Raw genomic sequence first — 20,996 nt, forward strand, 5'->3', positions numbered from 1 at the left:
CACTAAAACTAGATTTAGATTCACATTTCTGTCGTCAGTTGTCAAAACAAAAGAACGGTTGATATTCAAATGCATTATTTTGCTCTTTCCGGGATATTGTTTTTGTATGTAGATGCTGCATTAACAAATATGAGTGTATATGAAGTGAAAACACCAAAAATAAACAGCGGTTGCGATAGACACCTATAAACTGTAAGATGCCCATAATATCACTTTAAAGGGGCCGTTCAACAGATTTTGGCATGTATTGAAGCTTGTCATAAAATGCTTTTAATGATTTATATTGATAAATTTAAACATTTGAACTAATAATCTCCAGTAAAAAAACAAGAATACGATTTATAAAAAGAAAAATAGTAACCCTCAACAGGGCTCGAACCACTGACCCCTGAATTCCTGGAGTAAAAAGACAACCGGCTAGACCACTCGACCAGCCACGCTAATGTTTAAATTTAATTTATATTTTAGCTATATAAGTAATCCTCGTAGTTTCCCAAAATATCGTTTCGCGTCGATACGATGCTTTATCTTTTGGACGGCCCCTTTAAAATGAAGATATTCATTTCGAGGAATTACACCAATAAAAAAAGTCAAATTTCAGCACAGACAATAAACCGTATTGTAGAACGTAACAGCTTACTACGCACAAAAGCGATGGAATAACAATTGAAATTTCTTAACGGATATAAAGTCACACACGATCATCATTGAAGCATTAAGATTGTGAAAAGTATATATTACTTCACATGCAAGCATGATATTCGGGCATAGGAAGGCTTTTTGCGGATCTATAAGTTTGACACATCAATGACCTGATTCTTGTCAGTCTGACTTGAAAGTTCAGTAAAATTTCTTTTGTATAAGTGTGTCCTTTACACATTTGTTAGATTGCTTCAATGACATTTAAAAAATACCACATGTTGGATGCAGTAATCAAATGAATGCATCCTAAGTTGTTGTTAATATTTATTAATTTTCTATCTCTGTCCCAAAGTATAAAGGATTTGTTTTTTATGAATTCATAATAAAGATCAGTGCTTCATAACAATAAATGTAAAAAATGTCATGGAAAAATGGGGAATAAAAAATATGTTGATTATGTTACTTGAGTCATATAAAAGAAGTGTATTGGAATTTATTACAAATCATGCGACCTAAAATTGTATAATTATGAACATGTAATCAAATGCATGAATGGTTTCATATTACAATTGAACACACATACTGAACCAAAAAATGAACTTGATTTTCATGGTCAAGACCATTTGTGTTAGAAACTTAAGAGTCAACATAGTGCTTGTAATTAAGTAAATTAAGTGAAAGTTACTGGGTTAGTTGGATTCGCATGCAGATACATCATCGTTTTTTCAATGGCAGTAGAAAAAATGAGCTCCATTTTCTGAAGTATATAATAAGTTGAAAATAAGAACACTATCCAACTGTCGAACGATAACAAATATTATTTAAAATTGTCTACTTCGCGAAATACCATCTTATTCCGCTGTATTTATCGAGCGTCGCAATAATTTAAACAATTTATCTGGCATTTTCCAATTTGACTCAATGATCATGGGACCGGCCGGATTGAAAATAGTAAAAACTGTTACTAACGATTATAGTTCGGGTGAACCGAAAGAAAAACCCGTATTCGATAACATGGGTAATTTAAACAAGAAAACAGTCTCGAGAAGTAACAAGAGGTTTTTCAAGTCAGGGAACGTTGCACAGAGTTCAGACAAGACGATTGAAGAAAGCTGAAACCGATTGACAGTCTTGTCATCGACCCTACATTATATGACAACGTGCAATCGTTGTAGCCGTTGATGAAGGAAAGAAACGTAGTTGGTTATACACCGGGCTGCAGCAAATGAATGGTTTAGCGTGAGAAAAAAACAACAGTATGGTGGTCACTGAAATAAATTCAAACAAACTTGTTTTGTCATCGGCGTGTCCTAAGCTTGGGGAAACCAAATAGACCTTAATGGGGAACAACTGCGAGTCTTTGGCATCGTTTTGTAAAATCAGAGTTAGTGAAAATTTCCAAGTCAAATGACTTTTGGGAAAATTGAATGAAACTGCCAATATTGCACAGTACATATGAAGCTGCGGCAGAAATTATGGCTATTTAAACGGTGCAAGAAACTCTGAAAAGCGTTAAAAAGAGTTACGAATTTGAAGACTTTTTCTCGGTCAAAGCGAACACTAACGTTTAATTGATTATTTCCCATTATTTCGCATGCTGATGAAAACAAAAGGGCAACGGATGGTGTTCAAAAGGCAATGTAATGAATATAAAAATAGTATGCCGTTTATTCTCGGAAGACTGTATTTGCATGATATTTGTATCACTTTTGATATAAGTTTTATTATTTCCCATTATTTCGCATGCTGATGTAAAGAAAAGGGCAACTGATGACGTTAAAAAGACAATTGAATTTATGCAAAAAAAATTATGTCGTTTATCCTCGGTAGGATGTATTTCCATGTTTGTTTAATCACTGTTGAAATAAGTTTTAGAACTATGTACGTTGTGAATAATATACATTTAACAACACCCTGCAGTGTATTTGTATAGTTTTAATTTCTAATAATACTCAACCACATAATTGTACTATGATGGGACCTTAGACAATTTCTGATATAAAAGCCCCTTCATCATCCCAAGTAAAACCTCTTATTATTAGGACTTCTTTTCATACATGTAGTAGAACCGGGGCTGTATTAAGCAATATTTACGAAAAAGGCATGTGTCACTGATCGGACTATATTCTTTCGTTGTTCATCATCGTTTTTTCCACCCGTGCAATATGGTCCTAATCAAAATGCCGAGTAATTATATGTGTTATATATTTACAATGCACATTTTAGTATATTTTGTTTTAAATTATATATTAATACAATTATTTGTTTGTTATATTGGTGTTAATTAAGAGTATTGATGGCATTATTCTTTTAGTTAGCTATATTCGCATTATTCATTGCAAATAAAATTGAGAGAAACATACACGTTGAGTTTTAAGTTAGAGCAGCTTAGTGTAAATCACCATTGTGTAACAAACAAAGAAAACAGACGATGTTTCCCATTCAGCTAGGAACAAAAAATACTTTGAGCAAATCAGAAATAGCACAACAGAACCCCGGTTACATGTTAACCAACTGAACTGAAGTGTAATAGAGTTAAGACAATTAAGGAACGAAAAAAATCACTAGAGACAATAATTTGTTTAGCGCTATGAACTTAATTATTGTTGTATGTCGTATAAAGTAGTAGGCTGTTATCGATTGTATAAGTTGAGGCATACATTATGTAAATTTAAACGTTGGACGAAAACAATTGCACACGCATATCATAAAGAACAATACCTACAAGTTTCAATGATGTACATACTATAATTAGGAGAATGCCTGCTGACGAGTGACCATTTTTATCTGCATTTATACAACATACGGTTCCGGTTTGATAAAAACGTATTTCAGATCCGAGTTTTTATTTTGGTGTTTATGAAGTGTTTTGTTAGGAGTATACGGATATTGTTTCAGATAAATGTGATAAAAGTGAGTTGACAGTTTTACGAAGTTTCATAACTTTGAATCAAAGAAATATTGACTTAGTAGATACCTCTTTGTCTTCATTTTTTAAGATGGACATTTATCTTCCATTAGCAAAATATTAAGCAACCAAGAAGGATATTTGCAATAATTCAACTCTCAGCTTTATAACCAAAAGGGTTGCTGAGAGTTGCAACGCGCCGTCTATTGTCCACAGGTGCTAAATTTCATCACTACTGCAAAGGCTAAGGAACACGGATACTGCAAACACATATCAACGTTTGACTGTCTTAATCACAAACTCATGCAAGAAATAATTGCTTTATGTATACATGCACTTTGTTATTCTTTCGTACGCTTTATCCACCATTTTGGAAACTGTTGTAGTTTTGCCGACAAAAAGTGTCGCTATCGGTAAGGTTGCATTACACCAATATTTTCCACATTGTGATATTTGCTGTACCCCCTAAGTCGATATCGATGTTTTGAGTCGTCGAACACTTACACTGTTTGAAGTATTAAAATGAAAATGACAGCAAGAATAATGTGTTGAAATGTCGCCGTGTTTTTTAGGTTGCATGCAAAGGATCACGTCCGTAGGCTGCCATTCAAGTAAACTTAATGTGTTTATGAAGTTTATTCGTCGCTTTTCTTAATTGGTAACAAACGACGTCTGTTCAGTGATGCGCACGAAATCTGTGCGCAGATTTGCGATTGGGTTTTAGGAGGGGTGCATATGGACTCCCAGAGCCGCTATAGCAAAAATTATCAAAGGCTCAGTGAGTACGTTTATATGGACTACCAAGAAGGACTTATACGCCAAGTGGGCATCCAACGTTGCTGCAACTTTGTATTTAGGTTGCATTCGAACGTTGCAGTTTGGTTGTAACAATGGTCTAAAAGAAAGTTTTCCCGACGTTTTTTTCCAAACGTTGCTGCAACATTTTTTCCAAACATTGCTGCAACGTTGTATTTAGGTCGCATTAAAACGCAGTATTTTTAAATTCTATTTTTTTAAATAATATAAAATTAAAAAAAATATTATTTACTGCCAACCGTTCTCTCGATTAGTATCGGCAGTTATGAACATTTTCGAGTTCGTTTCTTAGAAAAAACCATTGTTCGATGTCTATAGAGGAGTTAATGAAACGCTCTCCGAGTGGGAAACGAACCAACAAACTCCCGATCGCTAGGCGGACACCTCATCCACTACACCACGGCGACAATTGAAAGTTTCAGACAAAAATGTTGACTACTAGTATTTATTTTTTGTTGAAACTTTGAAACTAGATTCTACCATTTCAATGCATAACACAACTTAAACAAAATATTTTATCCGGCGATTTTCAGTTAAAGTTCATCTTTAGCATCGTTAAGTTAAAGCAACTGATCTGTACAATTTAAAAAATTGAATTTCTAAAATTTACAAGAAATCATATTTTCATCGATGCTATGCATGAACTGTATTATTATAAAGTACGATTCCTACTCAGGGAGCGTTTTATTATCTCCTCTTGAGACACCAAGTACTGATTCTTTCTAGGAAACGGACTCGACAGTGTGCATATCTGCCGATAATACTCGAAAGAGCGGTTGGCAGTTAATAGTTTGTTTAATTTTTTTATATTAATTTAAAAAAAGCATTCAAAAATACTACGTTTGAATGCAACCTAAATACAACGTTGCAGCAACGTTTGGGAAAAAAAACGTCGGGAAAACTTTCATATACACCATTGTGACAACCAAACTGCAACGTTTGAATGCAACCTAAATACAACGTTGCAGCAACGTTGGAAAAAAACGTCGGGAAAACTTTCATATACACCATTGTGACAACCAAACTGCAAAGTTTGATGAAACGTCCGGGTAATGTTTTGTATGAAACGTTGTGGCAACGTTCGGTAATGGTTTCCGACGTTGCGACCTAAATATTACGTTGCCACAACGTTGCATACAAAACATTACCCGGACGTAATGTTTTGTATGCAACGTTGTGTTAACGTTCGGTAATGGTTGCCGACGTTGCGACCTAAATATTACGTTGCAGCAACGTTCGCACAACGTTTGATTCCCACTGAGCGTATGCTTGATAGAAATTTAGATAAACTAAAGCTTTATCTAACTGCTTCGATTGACGGGAAAATAAATTTCCTCCGAGATGACCTATATATGAGTATTAGTAGAGAGTGCAATAGAATTGATGAAGTATTCACAACAATCCAGTACCTACAGTAACAGTAGGCCTTAGACACGGGCTCGGGGAGGCAGCCGGCAAGTGATGGAGACACCGAAAGGACCGACACAACTCCATCTGAGCACCGGCGGTCGGGCCTCGACGATGCCGGATGTCTGTGCGACTGTGAGTGGAGTCGTGCGACAGGACGGAGAGGATCTCCTTACAAAGACAAATGACATCATCAAGGCCCTATGTAACGACGTCTTAACTAGAGTACACATCACGGGCGCATCACGATTACGGTCGTACATTCATGACCGCCCACCCCTGATAAAGATCAGCTTCCGTAATGTTGAAGAAAATATCCTCGTGTTACGCAACAAATATTTACATAAACAAAAGGCTCCGTACAAGAATGTCTACATCACAAGCAGCAAGTCTCCTGATGAACGGTTGATCGCACTAAATGGACGTACCTTACGAAGTCAACTACCGCTGGGAAGCAACTTCCGAGTAGACGCCAACAGTCGCATTCGCCCACGGGAAAATACAGATCGCCAGGATCAGCAACAGCGACAGCCCAAGACAGACACCCGGTGCCAGCCACAGGATCAGCATTTAAATTCCTCCTGTCCCGCGGGGTCCATATCATTAGCACATCTTAACGTATGCGGATGGACTCAGAGTAAAAGTGCATTACGGGAAAATATCATACGAGCGATAGACGCTGATATAAAATCTATCTGTGAAACCCACTTAAGTGATCAAAATGTGATAAAAAAACAACGACTTCACTATATATGGTTTGGTTATAACAGGGCTGATATCCATATTAATGCTCCACAGGCTTCCGGTGGAGTTAGCTTACTTGTAAAATCTAAACTGTTCGACTTATATGACATCCATATTATATATGGTATACATACCATGATCAACACACAGCATACCATGACGAAAACACAGTATACCATCACAGACACACAGCATACGAGCACATACACACATCATACTATGGCAAGCACACAGCATACCATTATAAGCACATATCATATGATTTAAACCCACATCATTTCAATAAAACTTACAACATTTAACATACCATCACAAACACACAGCGAACCATCACAAACACACAGCATACAATGTCAAACACAACATTCCATGGCAGACTATAGCAAACACACAGCATATCATCACAAACGCACAGCATATCATCACAAACACTCAGCATACAATCACGAACACACATCATACCATTACAAACACACAGCATACTATGGCAAGCGCACATCATACTATTATTAACACAAGCATATGATATAAACTCACATATATACCTCCGATATATCAATAGTCAACATCAGACAGACGAGGCGTTCCATACTCTGGAACATACAAGAAGAAGTAAATGCAAGGGATATTTATGGGCATAACTTATACATGAGACATATGCTTTGATTTATTGTTTGTTAAATAAAGATAATACCTGTAAATAATGCCGGAATATTTTTTTAGTATTAACTCGTATCATAAACGCAGATATTCTTTCATTTAATTTTGTTAAATTCAAGGAATTACATTTGAACTTATATATATGCTGTAAAATACTTATTGACACTTCTTATGAAATTATTATAATTTCATGTGCTTGAATTAATTATGTACATATGTTTATTACTGTAAATATTATATTGTTTGTGCTAAAATGTGTTCACATGGGCCATTGGCCTTCTGGAAATGATGTAAAAAAAAAATCTCGTTATATATAAATTTGTATACTCAGTACAAGTCAAACAAGAACCATTTTTATAAAAATAATAGCAAAACAGGAGTTATTGTTACCTCTCTATAATATACATGTATAATACATACCTTACTATTTATAGTAACAAATGTGTACAGTTTTTCCTGCCACTATAATATCACCATTGCGGGGTCAAAATAATGTTTCGGCCCTAGGGCCGATTATCTATAATCGGCCCTCAGAATGTGTGCGCGTGACGTTCAACTGGAAAAAAATGGCGTCCACATTCAGTCTTAGCCACAAATCAACGAAATAATCAATCATAATTCGATTATTTAATGACAGGTAGCACGCAATTTGGATAATACATAGAGGATATTTGTTTGATTCGGTGGATTATCGATTTTAATTCACGAGTGATCATAGAAAATGATATTTTCACGAGTGGCGCAGCCACAAGTGAAAATATATATTTGATATGATCACGAGTGAATAAAACTCGATAATCCACCAATTCCAACAAATTTTCTTTTTATTTTATGCTTTTTTTCGCAGTTTATATATATTGTTAAAGAGTTTAACTAAATAATATCGCTGGGATAATGACGTCATTTCGTCAAAAAAATGACGTCATTTCACAGTAAACAATGAAAATTATCGATAATTTTCACTGATAATTTTCACTGTTTGAAACAGTGAAATTATCGGTTTTTATTCACTGATATTTCTCTATAAACCACCGGAAAGCATAAAATAAAAATATCGATTGAAACTAAAGCTCTGCTTCACATTAGATTTATGCCTCAATTTGAGCTTAAACAGGATTCACAAAACAAAATTTAAAATGTATAGATACACTTACCTCTGTGCTTATAATAATAAAAGAGCAACGATGTGCAATCCGTTTTCTGTTATTCTATCCCTTTATCTTTATTTATTTTGAATCACACCTTTTTAAACGATTGTAGCGAATGCTAACCACTGTCACCAAACACGAATTAAAAAAAATTGAATGACTTGTCGATGCGATTACAAGAATTTTATCAAAGCTTCCAATTATGCACGAAAAATGCACACTCCGAAATACGTTTTTGCTTTTGTTCTATGTTTAAAAAATATTTGATATAAACCTTTCACGTCCGAATAGCTTAAACTGTTTTTTTTTGTCACAGAAATTACGTCACAGAAATACGTCATAAATTGCGGAATCAATTGAATGAAAATAAAAGTACGAAAAGCTGGTTCTGTTATAAATTTTAGAGAAAGAACAAAACGAAAATGAACAAAACAAAGTAAGATAAATATTATAGACGTTAATACACGGCTGAGCCGGGCCGGGCAGTGTTAATCGGCCCCAGGTCGCAACGGCCTTCGGGCCGTTATATAATATGCTCCCTGAGGGACGATTATCAATGCCCGGCCCTGCTCAGTCGTGTATTATCCTCTAAAGAAACGATGTCGAAGGGGTCCAATGAGGACCGCTCATCAAACACATCCGGGAAATGATATTTAAAAAATTGTATTAAATTGTTAACCCTGAAGGCCATGGAAACTGGGACAATTTTACGTAAAACAACGGCTGGAACGTAACCCAGAGTGTGTTGTCACACGCCCGTGTTGTCATGGAAAGTTTCCATGTACAGCCACGTCAGCCCCAGTACAGCATATTGCAGTCTCAATTGTTGGTTAACTATGAAAACTATGAAATGAAAAAACAACAACGAAAATAAGTTCAATTCGATAACATTTCTTGCCTTGTGATATTTGATATTTCACCAGCTGTTACACAGCAATCGTCCTGAACTTATGTTTCATTACAATTCTCAGTTTCTGTGTAAAACTATCAAATTATTAATCCCGATATGTGTTTTATTTGTTTTAATGACTAATTAGTTATCATCTAGCTAGTCTCGACATTCGTCTCAGCTTGATATTCGGGAGTAGTGCCGAATATCGATGTCAGAGCTGGCTCGACTTTCGCCCCAGCTCGATATTTGGGACCAGTGCCGAATGTCGATGTCAGAGAAGGCTCGACATATACCCCAGCTCGATATTCGGGACTAAAGCCGAATGTCGATGGCATAGCTGGCGAGAAAGTAGCTCGAGATCGATATTCGGGGCTTGTGTCAAATGTCGATGTCATAGCTGGCTCAAAATTCGCTCCAGATCGATATTTGGGAATAGTGCCAAATGTCGATGTCAGAGCTGGCTCGACATTCGCCCCCGTTCGATATTTGGGCTAGTTCCGAATGTCGATGTCAGAGCTGGCGCGACATTAGCCCTAGATCGTTATTCTGAACTTGTGCCGAATGTCGATGTCAGAGCTGGCTCGACATTCTCCCCAGCTTGATATTCGGGACTAGTGCCGAATGTCGATGTCAGCGCTGGCTCGACATTCGCCCCAGCTCGATATTCGGGACTAGTGCCGAATGCCGATTTCAGAGCTGGCTCGACATTCGCCGAGCTCGATATTCGCGCTAGTGCCGAATGTCGATGTTAGCGCTGGCTTGAAATTCGCCCCGGCTCGATATTCGGGACTAGTGCCGAATGTCGATGTCAGAGCTGGCTCGACATTCGCCCCAGCTCGATATTCGGGACTTGTGTCGAATAACAATGTCAGAGCTCGACATTCGCCCCAGCTCGTTAATCGGGACTAGTGCCGAATGTCGATGTCAGAGCTGGCTCGACATTCGCCACAGCTCGATATTCGGGACTAGAGCCAAATGTCGATGTCAGAGCTGGCGCGACATTAGCTCCATATCGAAATTCGAGACCTGTGTCGAATGTCGATGTCAGAGCTGCCTCGACATTCGCCCCAGCTCGTTATTCGGGGGCCGTATTCACCAACAATTCTTTACTAAAGAATAAAAAATAAAGAAAATTCTTTATTCTTTACTTTTCTAAGAACGTTCTTAGGTCGATTCTTTATCGGTATTCACCAACGCTATTTTTAGCGTTCTTTACAAAGAATTATTTGTTATTGATGTAAGCGGTTTTGGTACCCGGCAATTTCGGAAACGCATAGAAAATTTGGAACCGTTTTCGTGTCTTCTGTCACTACAACCAATATGGCGGACAGTTATACCGTCTGTAGAAATCGTTGGTCCGAACAGGAGGAAACTGTGATAGCAAACAAAATAATCAAGAACCACGATGCCCTGTTCGGGTCAATGACAGCTTGTGGAGCGCTGAAGATAGGATAAGTTAGGCGTAGAGGATGGGAAGCGGTGGCCAATGTGCTAAACTGGTTTGTATCCTTCTTTCGTATTGGTTCGTGAATTCCTATTAGTTCGAGATTTTTTTGTGACGCAATAATAAAAACATCCGTGCGTCGCACGTATCCGAATTCGATACTAGTATATCCGGAAGATTTTGCACTCTCGGTAAATGTGAAAGATGAGGACCAAATATAATATAATTTTTCATTCATATAATTTCAATTTGCACTGAAATTACTGAGTAAAATAACAGTATACCTTAAATATTACGCTTATTTAGGTTTAACGTCCGCCCCATACTTTTGTTTAAATTTGTAAATTACATTGTCAAGATCACGTGACTATAAAAATATCGACAAAAGTCAACGTTTTTGTAAAGTAGAGGCCCGTAACGGGGGAAATGGTAAGTTAAACGCAAACTGATTAATATCTTATTAACGTCGCGTGTTTTTAACGTTGTAGGCAGTTCCTCAAATATATCACGGAAAATACAAAAACTATACCCCTGACATATTGCTTAAAGCAGTTGAAGAAGTAAAGTTGAAAAAAAAGACCATCCGTTGTGTTGCTCTTCAATACAACATTCCAAACCAGACATTGCGTGATCGGAATGACAGGTAGCACGCAATTTGGATATTACATAGAGGATATTTGTTTGATTCGGTGGATTATCGATTTTAATTCACGAGTGATCATAGAAAATGATATTTTCACGAGTGGCGCAGCCACAAGTGAAAATATATATTTAATATGATCACGAGTGAATAAAACTCGATAATCCACGAATTCCAACAAATTTTCTTTTTATTTTATGCTTTTTTTCGCAGTTTATATATATTGTTAAAGAGTTTAACTAAATAATTTCGCTGGGATAATGACGTCATTTCTTCAAAAAAAATGACGTCATTTCACAGTAAACAATGAAAATTATCGATAATTTTCACTGATAATTTTCACTGTTTGAAACAGTGAAATTATCGGTTTTTATTCACTGATATTTCTCTATAAACCACCGGAAAGCATAAAATAAAAATATCGATTGAAACTAAAGCTCTGCTTCACATTAGATTGATGCCTCCATTTGAGCTTAAACAGGATTCACAAAACAAAATTTAAAATGTAAAGATACACTAACCTCTGTGCTTATAATAATAAAATAGCAACGCTGTGCAATCCGTTTTCTGTTATTCTATCCCTTTATCTTTATTTATTTTGAATCACACCTTTTTAAACGATTGTAGCGAATGCTAACCACTGTCACCAAACACGAATTATAAAATCGAATGACTTGTCGAAGCGATTACATGAATTTTATCAAAGCTTCCAATTATGCACGAAAAATGCACACTCCGAAATACGTTTTTTGCTTTTGTTCTATGTTTAAAAAATATTAAATATAAACCTTTCACGTCCGAATAGCTTAAACTGTTTTTTTGTCACAGAAATTACGTCACAGAAACACGTCATAAATTGCGGAATCAATTGAATGAAAATAAAAGTACGGAAAGCTGGTTCTGTTATAAATTTTAGAGAAAAAACAAAACGAAAATGAACAAAACAAAGTAAGATAAATATTATAGACGTTAATACACGGCTGAGCCGGGCCGGGCAGTGTTAATCGGCCCCAGGTCGCAACGGCTCTCGGGCCGTTATATAATATGCTCCCTGAGGGACGATTATCAATGCCCGGCCCGGCTCAGTCGTGTATTATTCTCTAAAGAAACGATGTAGAAGAGGTCCAATGAGGACCGCTCATCAAACACATCCGGGCAATGATATTTAAATAATTGTATTAAATTGTTAACCCTGAAAGCCATGGAAACTGAGACAATTTTACGTAAAACAACGGCTGGAACGTAACCCCAGAGTGTGTTGTCACACGCCCGTGTTGTCATGGAAAGTTTCCATGTACAGCCACGTCAGCCCCAGTACAGTATATTACAGTCTCAATTGTTGGTAAACTATGAAAACCATGAAATGAAAAAACAACAACGAAAATAAGTGCAATTCGATAACATTTCTTGCCTTGTGATATTTGATATTTCACCAGCTGTTACACAGCAATCGTCCTGAACTTATGTTTCATTACAATTCTCAGTTTCTGTGTAAAACTATCAAATTATTAATCCCGATATGTGTCTTATTTGTTTTAATGACTAATTAGTTATCATCTAGCTAGTCTCGACATTCGTCTCAGCTTGATATTCGGGAGTAGTGCCGAATATCGATGTCAGAGCTGGCTCGACTTTCGCCCCAGCTCGTTATTTGGGACAAGTGCCGAATGTCGATGTCAGAGCCGGCTCGACATATACCCCAGCTCGATATTCGGGACTAAAGCCGAATGTCGATGGCATAGCTTGTGCGAAAGTAGCTCGAGATCGATATTCGGGGCTTGTGTCAAATGTCGATGTCAGAGCTGGCTCAAAATTCGCTCCAGATCGATATTTGGGAATAGTGCCAAATGTCGATGTCAGAGCTGGCTCGACATTCGCCCCCGTTCGCTATTTGGGCTAGTTCCGAATGTCGATGTCAGAGCTGGCGCGACATTAGCCCTAGATCGTTATTCTGAACTTGTGCCGAATGTCGATGTCAGAGCTGGCTCGACATTCTCCCCAGCTTGATATTCGGGACTAGTGCCGAATGTCGATGTCAGCGCTGGCTCGACATTCGCCCCAGCTCGATATTCGGGACTAGTGCCGAATGCCGATTTCAGAGCTGGCTCGACATTCGCCGAGCTCGATATTCGCGCTAGTGCCGAATGTCGATGTTAGCGCTTGCTTGAAATTCGCCCCGGCTCGATATTCGGGACTAGTGCCGAATGTCGATGTCAGAGCTGGCTCGACATTCGCCCCAGCTCGATATTCGGGACTTGTGTCGAATAACAATGTCAGAGCTCGACATTCGCCCCAGCTCGTTAATCGGGACTAGTGCCGAATGTCGATGTCAGAGCTGGCTCGACATTCGCCCCAGCTCGATATTCGGGACTAGAGCCAAATGTCGATGTCAGAGCTGGCGCGACATTAGCTCCATATCGAAATTCGAGACCTGTGTCGAATGTCGATGTCAGAGCTGCCTCGACATTCGCCACAGCTCGTTATTCGTGGGCCGTATTCACCAACAATTCTTTACTTAAGAATAAAAAATAAAGAAAATTCTTTATTCTTTACTTTTCTAAGAACGTTCTTAGGTCGATTCTTTATCGGTATTCACCAACGCTATTTTTAGCGTTCTTTACAAAGAATTATTTGTTGTTGATGTAAGCAGTTTTGGTACCCGGCAATTTCGGAAACGCATGGAAAATTCGGAACCGTTTTCGTGTCTTCTGTCACTACAACCAATATGGCGGACAGTTATACCGTCTGTAGAAATCGTTGGTCCGAACAGGAGGAAACTGTGATAGCAATCAAAATAATCAAGAACCACGATGCCCTGTTCGGGCCAATGACAGCTTGTGGAGCGCTGAAGATAGGATAAGTTAGGCGTAGAGGATGGGAAGCGGTGGCCAATGTGCTAAACTGGTTTGTATCCTTCTTTCGTATTGGTTCGTGAATTCCTATTAGTGCGTGATTTTTTTGTGACGCAATAATAAAAACATCCGTGCGTCGCACGTATCCGAATTCGAAACTAGTATATCCGGAAGATTTTGCACTCTCGGTAAAAGTGAAAGATGAGGACCAAATATAATATAATTTTTCATTCATATAATTTCAATTTGCACTGAAATTACTGAGTAAAATAACAGTATACCTCAAATATTACGCTTATTTAGGTTTTACGTCTGCCCCATACTTTTGTTTAAATTTGTAAATTACATTGTCAAGATCACGTGACTATAAAAATATCGACTAAAGTCAACGTTTTTGTAAAGTAGAGGCCCGTAACGGGGGAAATGGTAAGTTAAACGCAAACTGATTAATATCTTATTAACGTCGCGTGGTTTTAACGTTGTAGGCAGTTCCTCAAATATATCACGGAAAATACAAACACTATACCCCTGACATATTGCTTAAAGCAGTTGAAGAAGTAAAGTTGAAAAAAAAAGACCATCCGTCGTGTTGCTCTTCAATACAACATTCCAAACCAGACATTGCGTGATCGGATCAGTGGTCGTGTGAATCCAAATAACTTTACGACTGAAACGGTTTTCACTGAAGACGAGAAACTGAGGTTGGTGGAACACGCAGAAGACTCTGTCAGACTGGGGTACGGCTTCAGTAACACAGCCATGCAACAGATGGCAGGCGAGTTGGCGCACCACCTTGGAAAACGCGCTACTGACAAGCCTCTCAGTAACTGTTGGCTATATGGCGTTTTGAAAAGACGGGAGAGTAGAATATCCACACCGAAACCTTCAGCGTTGGATTCAAACAGAGCCAAACATACAACTCCATAACTTGTTGACAAATATTTTGAAAACCTCGAAGAGGCTATCGCGGGGTACGGGCTACAAGAAAGCCCTGATTGCATATACAATCTGGACGAAACTGGCATCTCTCCTGAACATCGACCACCAAACATTATCGCTCCAATCAACGAGAAAGCGCAGACGGTCACGTCGCCTCGATCAGCAACAACATCATTGGTCGCGTGCGCAAGCGCATCAGGACACCATCTTCCGCCATATTTTGTGTTTAAAGGTTCATTACAATTTAAGCAAACTAAATTTTAATCCATATATGCTAAGCAAATGAGTTAAAATCATAATTATGTATTACAGTATTTATAAAACTAAAACATGCATTTAAAGTAAAGTCAGTCGCGTAAATCAATACATTGATGTTATATTATTAACTTTAAAACACAACATGAATGTACTATATATCTATTAATATGTAAACGCTGTAGTAAATTACATAAATAATTAATGCAGGAAAAATGTCCCACGACAACTTGTCGAAAGAACTTACACCCGGTGCCGTTGTTACCATGTTGGAAACTGGTTGGTCGACCACTGCAACCTTCAAGGACTACCACGAAAACCACTTTTTGAAGTACGTCAATAGAGGAGACGGCAGCCAACCAGTACTCCTATTACTTGACGGGCACAGCACACATACTTTCCAAGAGATGGTTAAATGGGCCAGAGATCGACACATCCACCTGTTCTGTTTGCCAGCGCAAACATCGCATGTCCTGCAACTTGAAATTGGAGTGTTTGGGCCGTTCAAGCGCTTCTATTACAGCGAATGTGCTTCGTACATGAAGGCGAATCAAGGCAAGATCGTCACGTAATACGAAATAGCAGGCATCGCATGTAAGGCGTACTTGAAGGCCCTCTGTCCCTGGAACGTAGTTTCCGCATTTAGGAAAACCGGTGTGCATCCCCTGAACAAAAATGGTGTTCCGATAGAAAACTCTTGCCGTGTGAATCGTTCCGAGATGAGACACCAATGCTCAAGATGCAGTCGATACGCGCTGGCAAAGAGGCGGTGGATGAGTATCTACATTTGGTCAAATTGTTGTTTTCAATTTTCCAAATTTTGTAAATTCTAGCGCAAGGAATATTTATACAGTTAATTCATTATTTGGTTTTGGACTATTGGTTATATCATTGTTAATTTGTGTAATGTTTAAAAACAAAACAAACATAATGTTGATTATTATGTGACATAAATATATCAAGCAGTTGAACTTGACAATTTTAGCACACAAAATGACCATGATATAAAATTTATAATGCTTCACTATGTTAAATTTTTCATGCTTTCAGGTTAAAAAAAATCGATTTTTTTAACCAAATCCATATTTTCAATTATTGTGTCATTAATGAGGTATTTTATTTTATTTATTTTAGTTTATTTGTTAATAATTCATTAATTTTGTTTGGGTCAAACACACATGAAATGTAGAATGCAATGTGGAAACCTGATTTGAGGAATAAACATATCATTTGTTTGTTTTTATGTCTATGCATATCTTAGACTATATTTTCTGATTTTATAAAAATGTGCCAAATTGAATTTAATTTATTTCAGCCAATTTTTCCACCTACAGGCGCACAGGTCCGGAAGTGAAAAGAAGTATTACAATATGAAAGACAAGAGTAATTGAAATTTAAGAAATTAACTCCTGTGTTATTTTTCTCTGAACTTAATGATTCTTATTTAATGAAAAGAATATGTACATTTAATTTATTAAAGTGGAACATCATAGTTACTGTGTGAAAAGTAGATAAAATTTGTTATTGATTTTTGACGATTCTGCTTCAGCATCGTCTAAGTAATCATACCATGGAAAAATAAAAATTCTTCACAATGGCGAGCTATGTAAAAGACCGAGCCAGTCCGATTGAGATAGTGTCGATTTTCTAAAGGTGGCAGGGGATATATCAGTGAAAGGGGGTCCATGAAAATTACATATCTTTAGGGTAGGTGTTACCTATGGTCTTTAAAAATCAATTAGGTATTTATAAGATGTATTTCTTGTGTTAGATTGTAGAAAGAATGTCTAAAAATTTTGGAAAAAAACATAAAAACTAGCCACAGCTCCCTAGCAAGGAAATTTTGAATCTTCAAAAAGGAGGTTTTCACTTTTGTCGAAAGTCAATATTTCACGCTGCAGAAACAGAACAAAACTTTGAAGGTAAATTGTGAAAAATCTAAACGTATAGGAGACATTTTTCTAGGTAAATAAACAAAGCACAGGGATGAAATTAATGAGTAATCTAGCCAAAACTAGGATTGCATTCTGTTTGAATGTTCTGTGCATGCCATGAAATGGGTCAAATTTCTCAATTTTTCATTAAAAATGAGGTGGGTGGGGGGAAAGATCAAGGGCCATAGTTTCACAAGTGAAGAAGCCAGCCTTGTCTTTGGTTGTATTTTCAATGTATATTGCCTATGTTATGACACTGACACAAAAAGGCTTTCTTGTGTCACTTTCTGTTTTGATGCAATGGATTTGACTGTTTGCGGCCTTTCGGAACTCGAAATTTTGTCAAAAATATATCCCCTGCCCCCTAATCGGCATAACTCGCTGATTAGCATTGGTAACATTCTCCAGCAGAGTTGTCGTTCATGCCTCAACATAGGGTTCGACAAAAAATGCGTATATGACTCATATCGGCGGATATGACTGAAAAGTGCGGATATGAACAGTTAATGGCTTTTTAAATGTATTTTCCTTTATTTTTGTTTAATGAAAATCGTTCTGTGACAAAAATACACGTCGCTAATGTGTAATGTTACGATCGAATAAATTTAAAAGCGTTTTTCATTAGTGTTTTAATTTCAGTAACTCCCAATTAATATCCGCGAATATGAACGACCAGTCAGACCACCGCTTTTATTAAATTGCTCTATTTTGAGGCAGTCTTAACATATTTATCACATATTGTGAATTTTTAATTCAACAGTGATTTGTTCATAACAAAACTGCAAAAAAAACGCATGAATATTGCCTAAATTCGTTCATATTCGCACATTTCGTTCATATCCGCGGATATGAGTCATATACGCATTTAAGACGGACCGCTCAAGGTCATACAACAATGACCGCGCCCATGAGATAATGTTCACACTCGTTTCAAAACTTTCTTACAGCATACATCGGCTTGTTTGGCTATTTAGAAACTGTCATTTAGGATATGAGTTATTCATTAACTAAATCTCCGCTAATGTCAGCAATGGATTGAATTCGAAGGATACATTCGATGTGAATGCAGGACTTTCTGGATCTTGACAGCTTGACACGGTAAAATTGGTATTTTTAGTTATCAATTTAAGTCACATTTTGCTTTGTAAATTGTATTCTAGCGTATGCGACTTATTGAATGACTATGATACCCGATATCAACATATCACATGGGATTTGCAGATCACCAAGCTGTCCTGAAATCATTGATTACAAAGTCTTTACTCATATTACGGGTTTGTATTATTTCTTCTTTCTATTTTAGTACAGTCGATTGGTGTATAGCGGATTTAAGTGAGTAACGGATAGGTTAAAAGTTGTTTGCAAAATACTTTTATTTATGTAAAGATTTATAGTGTTATATGAATTGAATACAAAATGCCTATCATTGTTCAGTCGATTCATGTTTTAGTTGACGTGTGTCAATGTTTAACTTACAATTGTTTCTTTTTTCAAAAGCAAAACAAGGTTAAGTTATGTACGCACCGTTTTTGTGACGAAAGGAAAAGTGAAGACGTATGGTTTCCTGAATTTTGCAGATTTTGTTTGGGAAACATTATGTTCATTGATGTTATATTGTAGTATAATGTGTCCTTTCTAAAAGTAAGAATGCTCAGAAACCAAATTGATGCGTACCACAGAAAATAAGCATGAGAGCTGCAACTCGTGATTTAGTGAATAACGGACATGTGGCGACACATATTCGGGAATGTGGGGATTGTCTCAAACTAAATGAAAACTCAATGGAAGTTGTCCAATACACACGTGGGTAGCGCGTGGCTATGATATTTATTAGTAAAAACATCATTTTGAATGAAAAATAATAAAGTTATAACGAAAAATCTATATAACAAGGTATTCAACTCAAAACGACCCGAATATAGGGTGCATCGCTCTGAACAGCCATTACTTCATCAATTGTGCAGCGATTTCCATGAACTCGGTCTTATTAAACGCAGACATGAAGTTCCTTTTCTGGAAATGTACATATCTTGCAATATGTTTTACAAATGATGGTTAAAATTTCAAGAAATAACACGATACACATGTAATCCGACAAAGACCTAAGCGCTCCGGTAATTGCTTAATCAGTTTACCCTGAAATGTGCACTGTAAACAAAAAATATTTGTCGGAATTTTAAAACCGCTGGCATGTTTCAATAGGAAAGACATTTGTCTTTCGAGGTTTAAAGGTTTAATTACTAAATGCATGGTGCTTACGTTGAAATGAGACTCTAAGTCCTAAGCTATACGTTATACACAAATCGACTGTATTAAATATCATTTTAAAGTCAAATGAACTGTGTCACAGTAAAAGAGACATTAAGGCGATTGTGGCCAGTTTGGATCCAGATCAGCTTGCAGTCGCTTGAAAGCTGTTTGCTTAAAAGCGGTTTACCATTATTTGCATAAATAAGAGGTTAATTCCGCCACGCCAGGTCAATAAATACGCACAACATCTATGAGTGAGCGGTCGATAGTCGCATAATTTGGTATAAATAATAATATTGTTCAATAAATACGCTCAATATCTATTAGTTAGCGGTTGATAGTCGGAAATTTTGGTATAAATAATAATAATAGTAACGTTCAATGTCAAATATCTCTTAAAGAAACAGATGTAAGGCGTCTTCTGATTGGCTTACACTCAAGGGTCAGTAAAGACTGAACGTCGAATTACAATTTTGTACATCGAAGTACCAAAAATGTTAAGTAAAGACTGAACGTCGAATGACAATTTTGTACATCGAAGTACAAAAAATGCACATATCTCTTTTTACCTACTAGGCCTTGTTGACTTTCGACCCAAATGGTACGCCATAAATGTGTATTGATACTATTGCCTTCGAGGTACTTATCCGATGTTTGAAGGAAAGGGCCAAGAATGTGTGATTGTGGGTCAAGTTCCCCAGGGGTACTACGTCCCGGTACCCCCATTTTTTTTCCCTACCAAAAATGTTTGGTACCCAATTTTTTTGGCATAAATGTTTCGTTCCCAAAATTGTTGTACCAAATTATTTTTTTTCGTACCCACATACACAATTGTGATGATGTAGACCTACTTAAATTGATGCTTTTATATATCCATCCTCTTCAAAAGCATCGTCACACCAGTACTGCCAGTTCTTTGATTTTATTATAAGTTCATTATTATATTTTTAGCCTATGCTGTACAAGCAATATTGTTGAGAGATCTATAATTTAAAAAAATGAAAATAATATTAACTTTGGGGAATTTTATGAAATTTTGAAAATTATTATATTAATAACTACTCTCAATTTTTCACTCGCCCAGCATACTCACACATAATGTGCAAATCAAGATACATGAAAAGTGCTTAAAATAGCATCAAATCAAACATTGGTTTAACTTTTGCTTCAACTGTTTAATTTAGACACTTAAATTACACATTTTCTTCTCAATATAACTATAGCACGGACTAAAAATGACGAGATGAGGAGGCCAGGCACTGGTGGAGGGCCCCGGGTGAAGAAGTTCCCGGAAGGCATTCTCCTTGAGCATTTTGGGGATTCCGCCTCGCTGGCAGAGGTCCCCAATTCAATCAACACTGATGGTTGGTACAGTTTATATAAAATACAATACCATTGTCATTGCTTATAATTATAATACCCTTTTTTGTCTTTAAGCTAATTAAGTTAATATATAAGTGGTTGA

At 37.0% G+C, this 20,996-nt stretch overlaps 1 protein-coding gene across 1 annotated transcript in view; it reads left to right on the forward strand.

The window, feature by feature from the left end:
- The first annotated feature begins 5,827 nt into the window (after nt 1-5,827).
- Nucleotides 5,828-20,996, forward strand: part of LOC127831360 (uncharacterized) — a 39,971-nt gene continuing 24,802 nt past the window's right edge. Inside the window, exons 1-3 of the mRNA XM_052356330.1 lie at nt 5,828-6,321; nt 14,792-14,976; nt 20,755-20,895. Of these exons, the coding sequence (XP_052212290.1) occupies nt 5,828-6,321; nt 14,792-14,976; nt 20,755-20,895 (820 nt within the window). The remainder of the gene's footprint in view (nt 6,322-14,791; nt 14,977-20,754; nt 20,896-20,996) is intronic.

This window comes from Dreissena polymorpha, chromosome 5 (genome assembly GCF_020536995.1).
Source record: "Dreissena polymorpha isolate Duluth1 chromosome 5, UMN_Dpol_1.0, whole genome shotgun sequence".
Lineage (NCBI taxonomy): Eukaryota > Metazoa > Mollusca > Bivalvia > Myida > Dreissenidae > Dreissena > Dreissena polymorpha.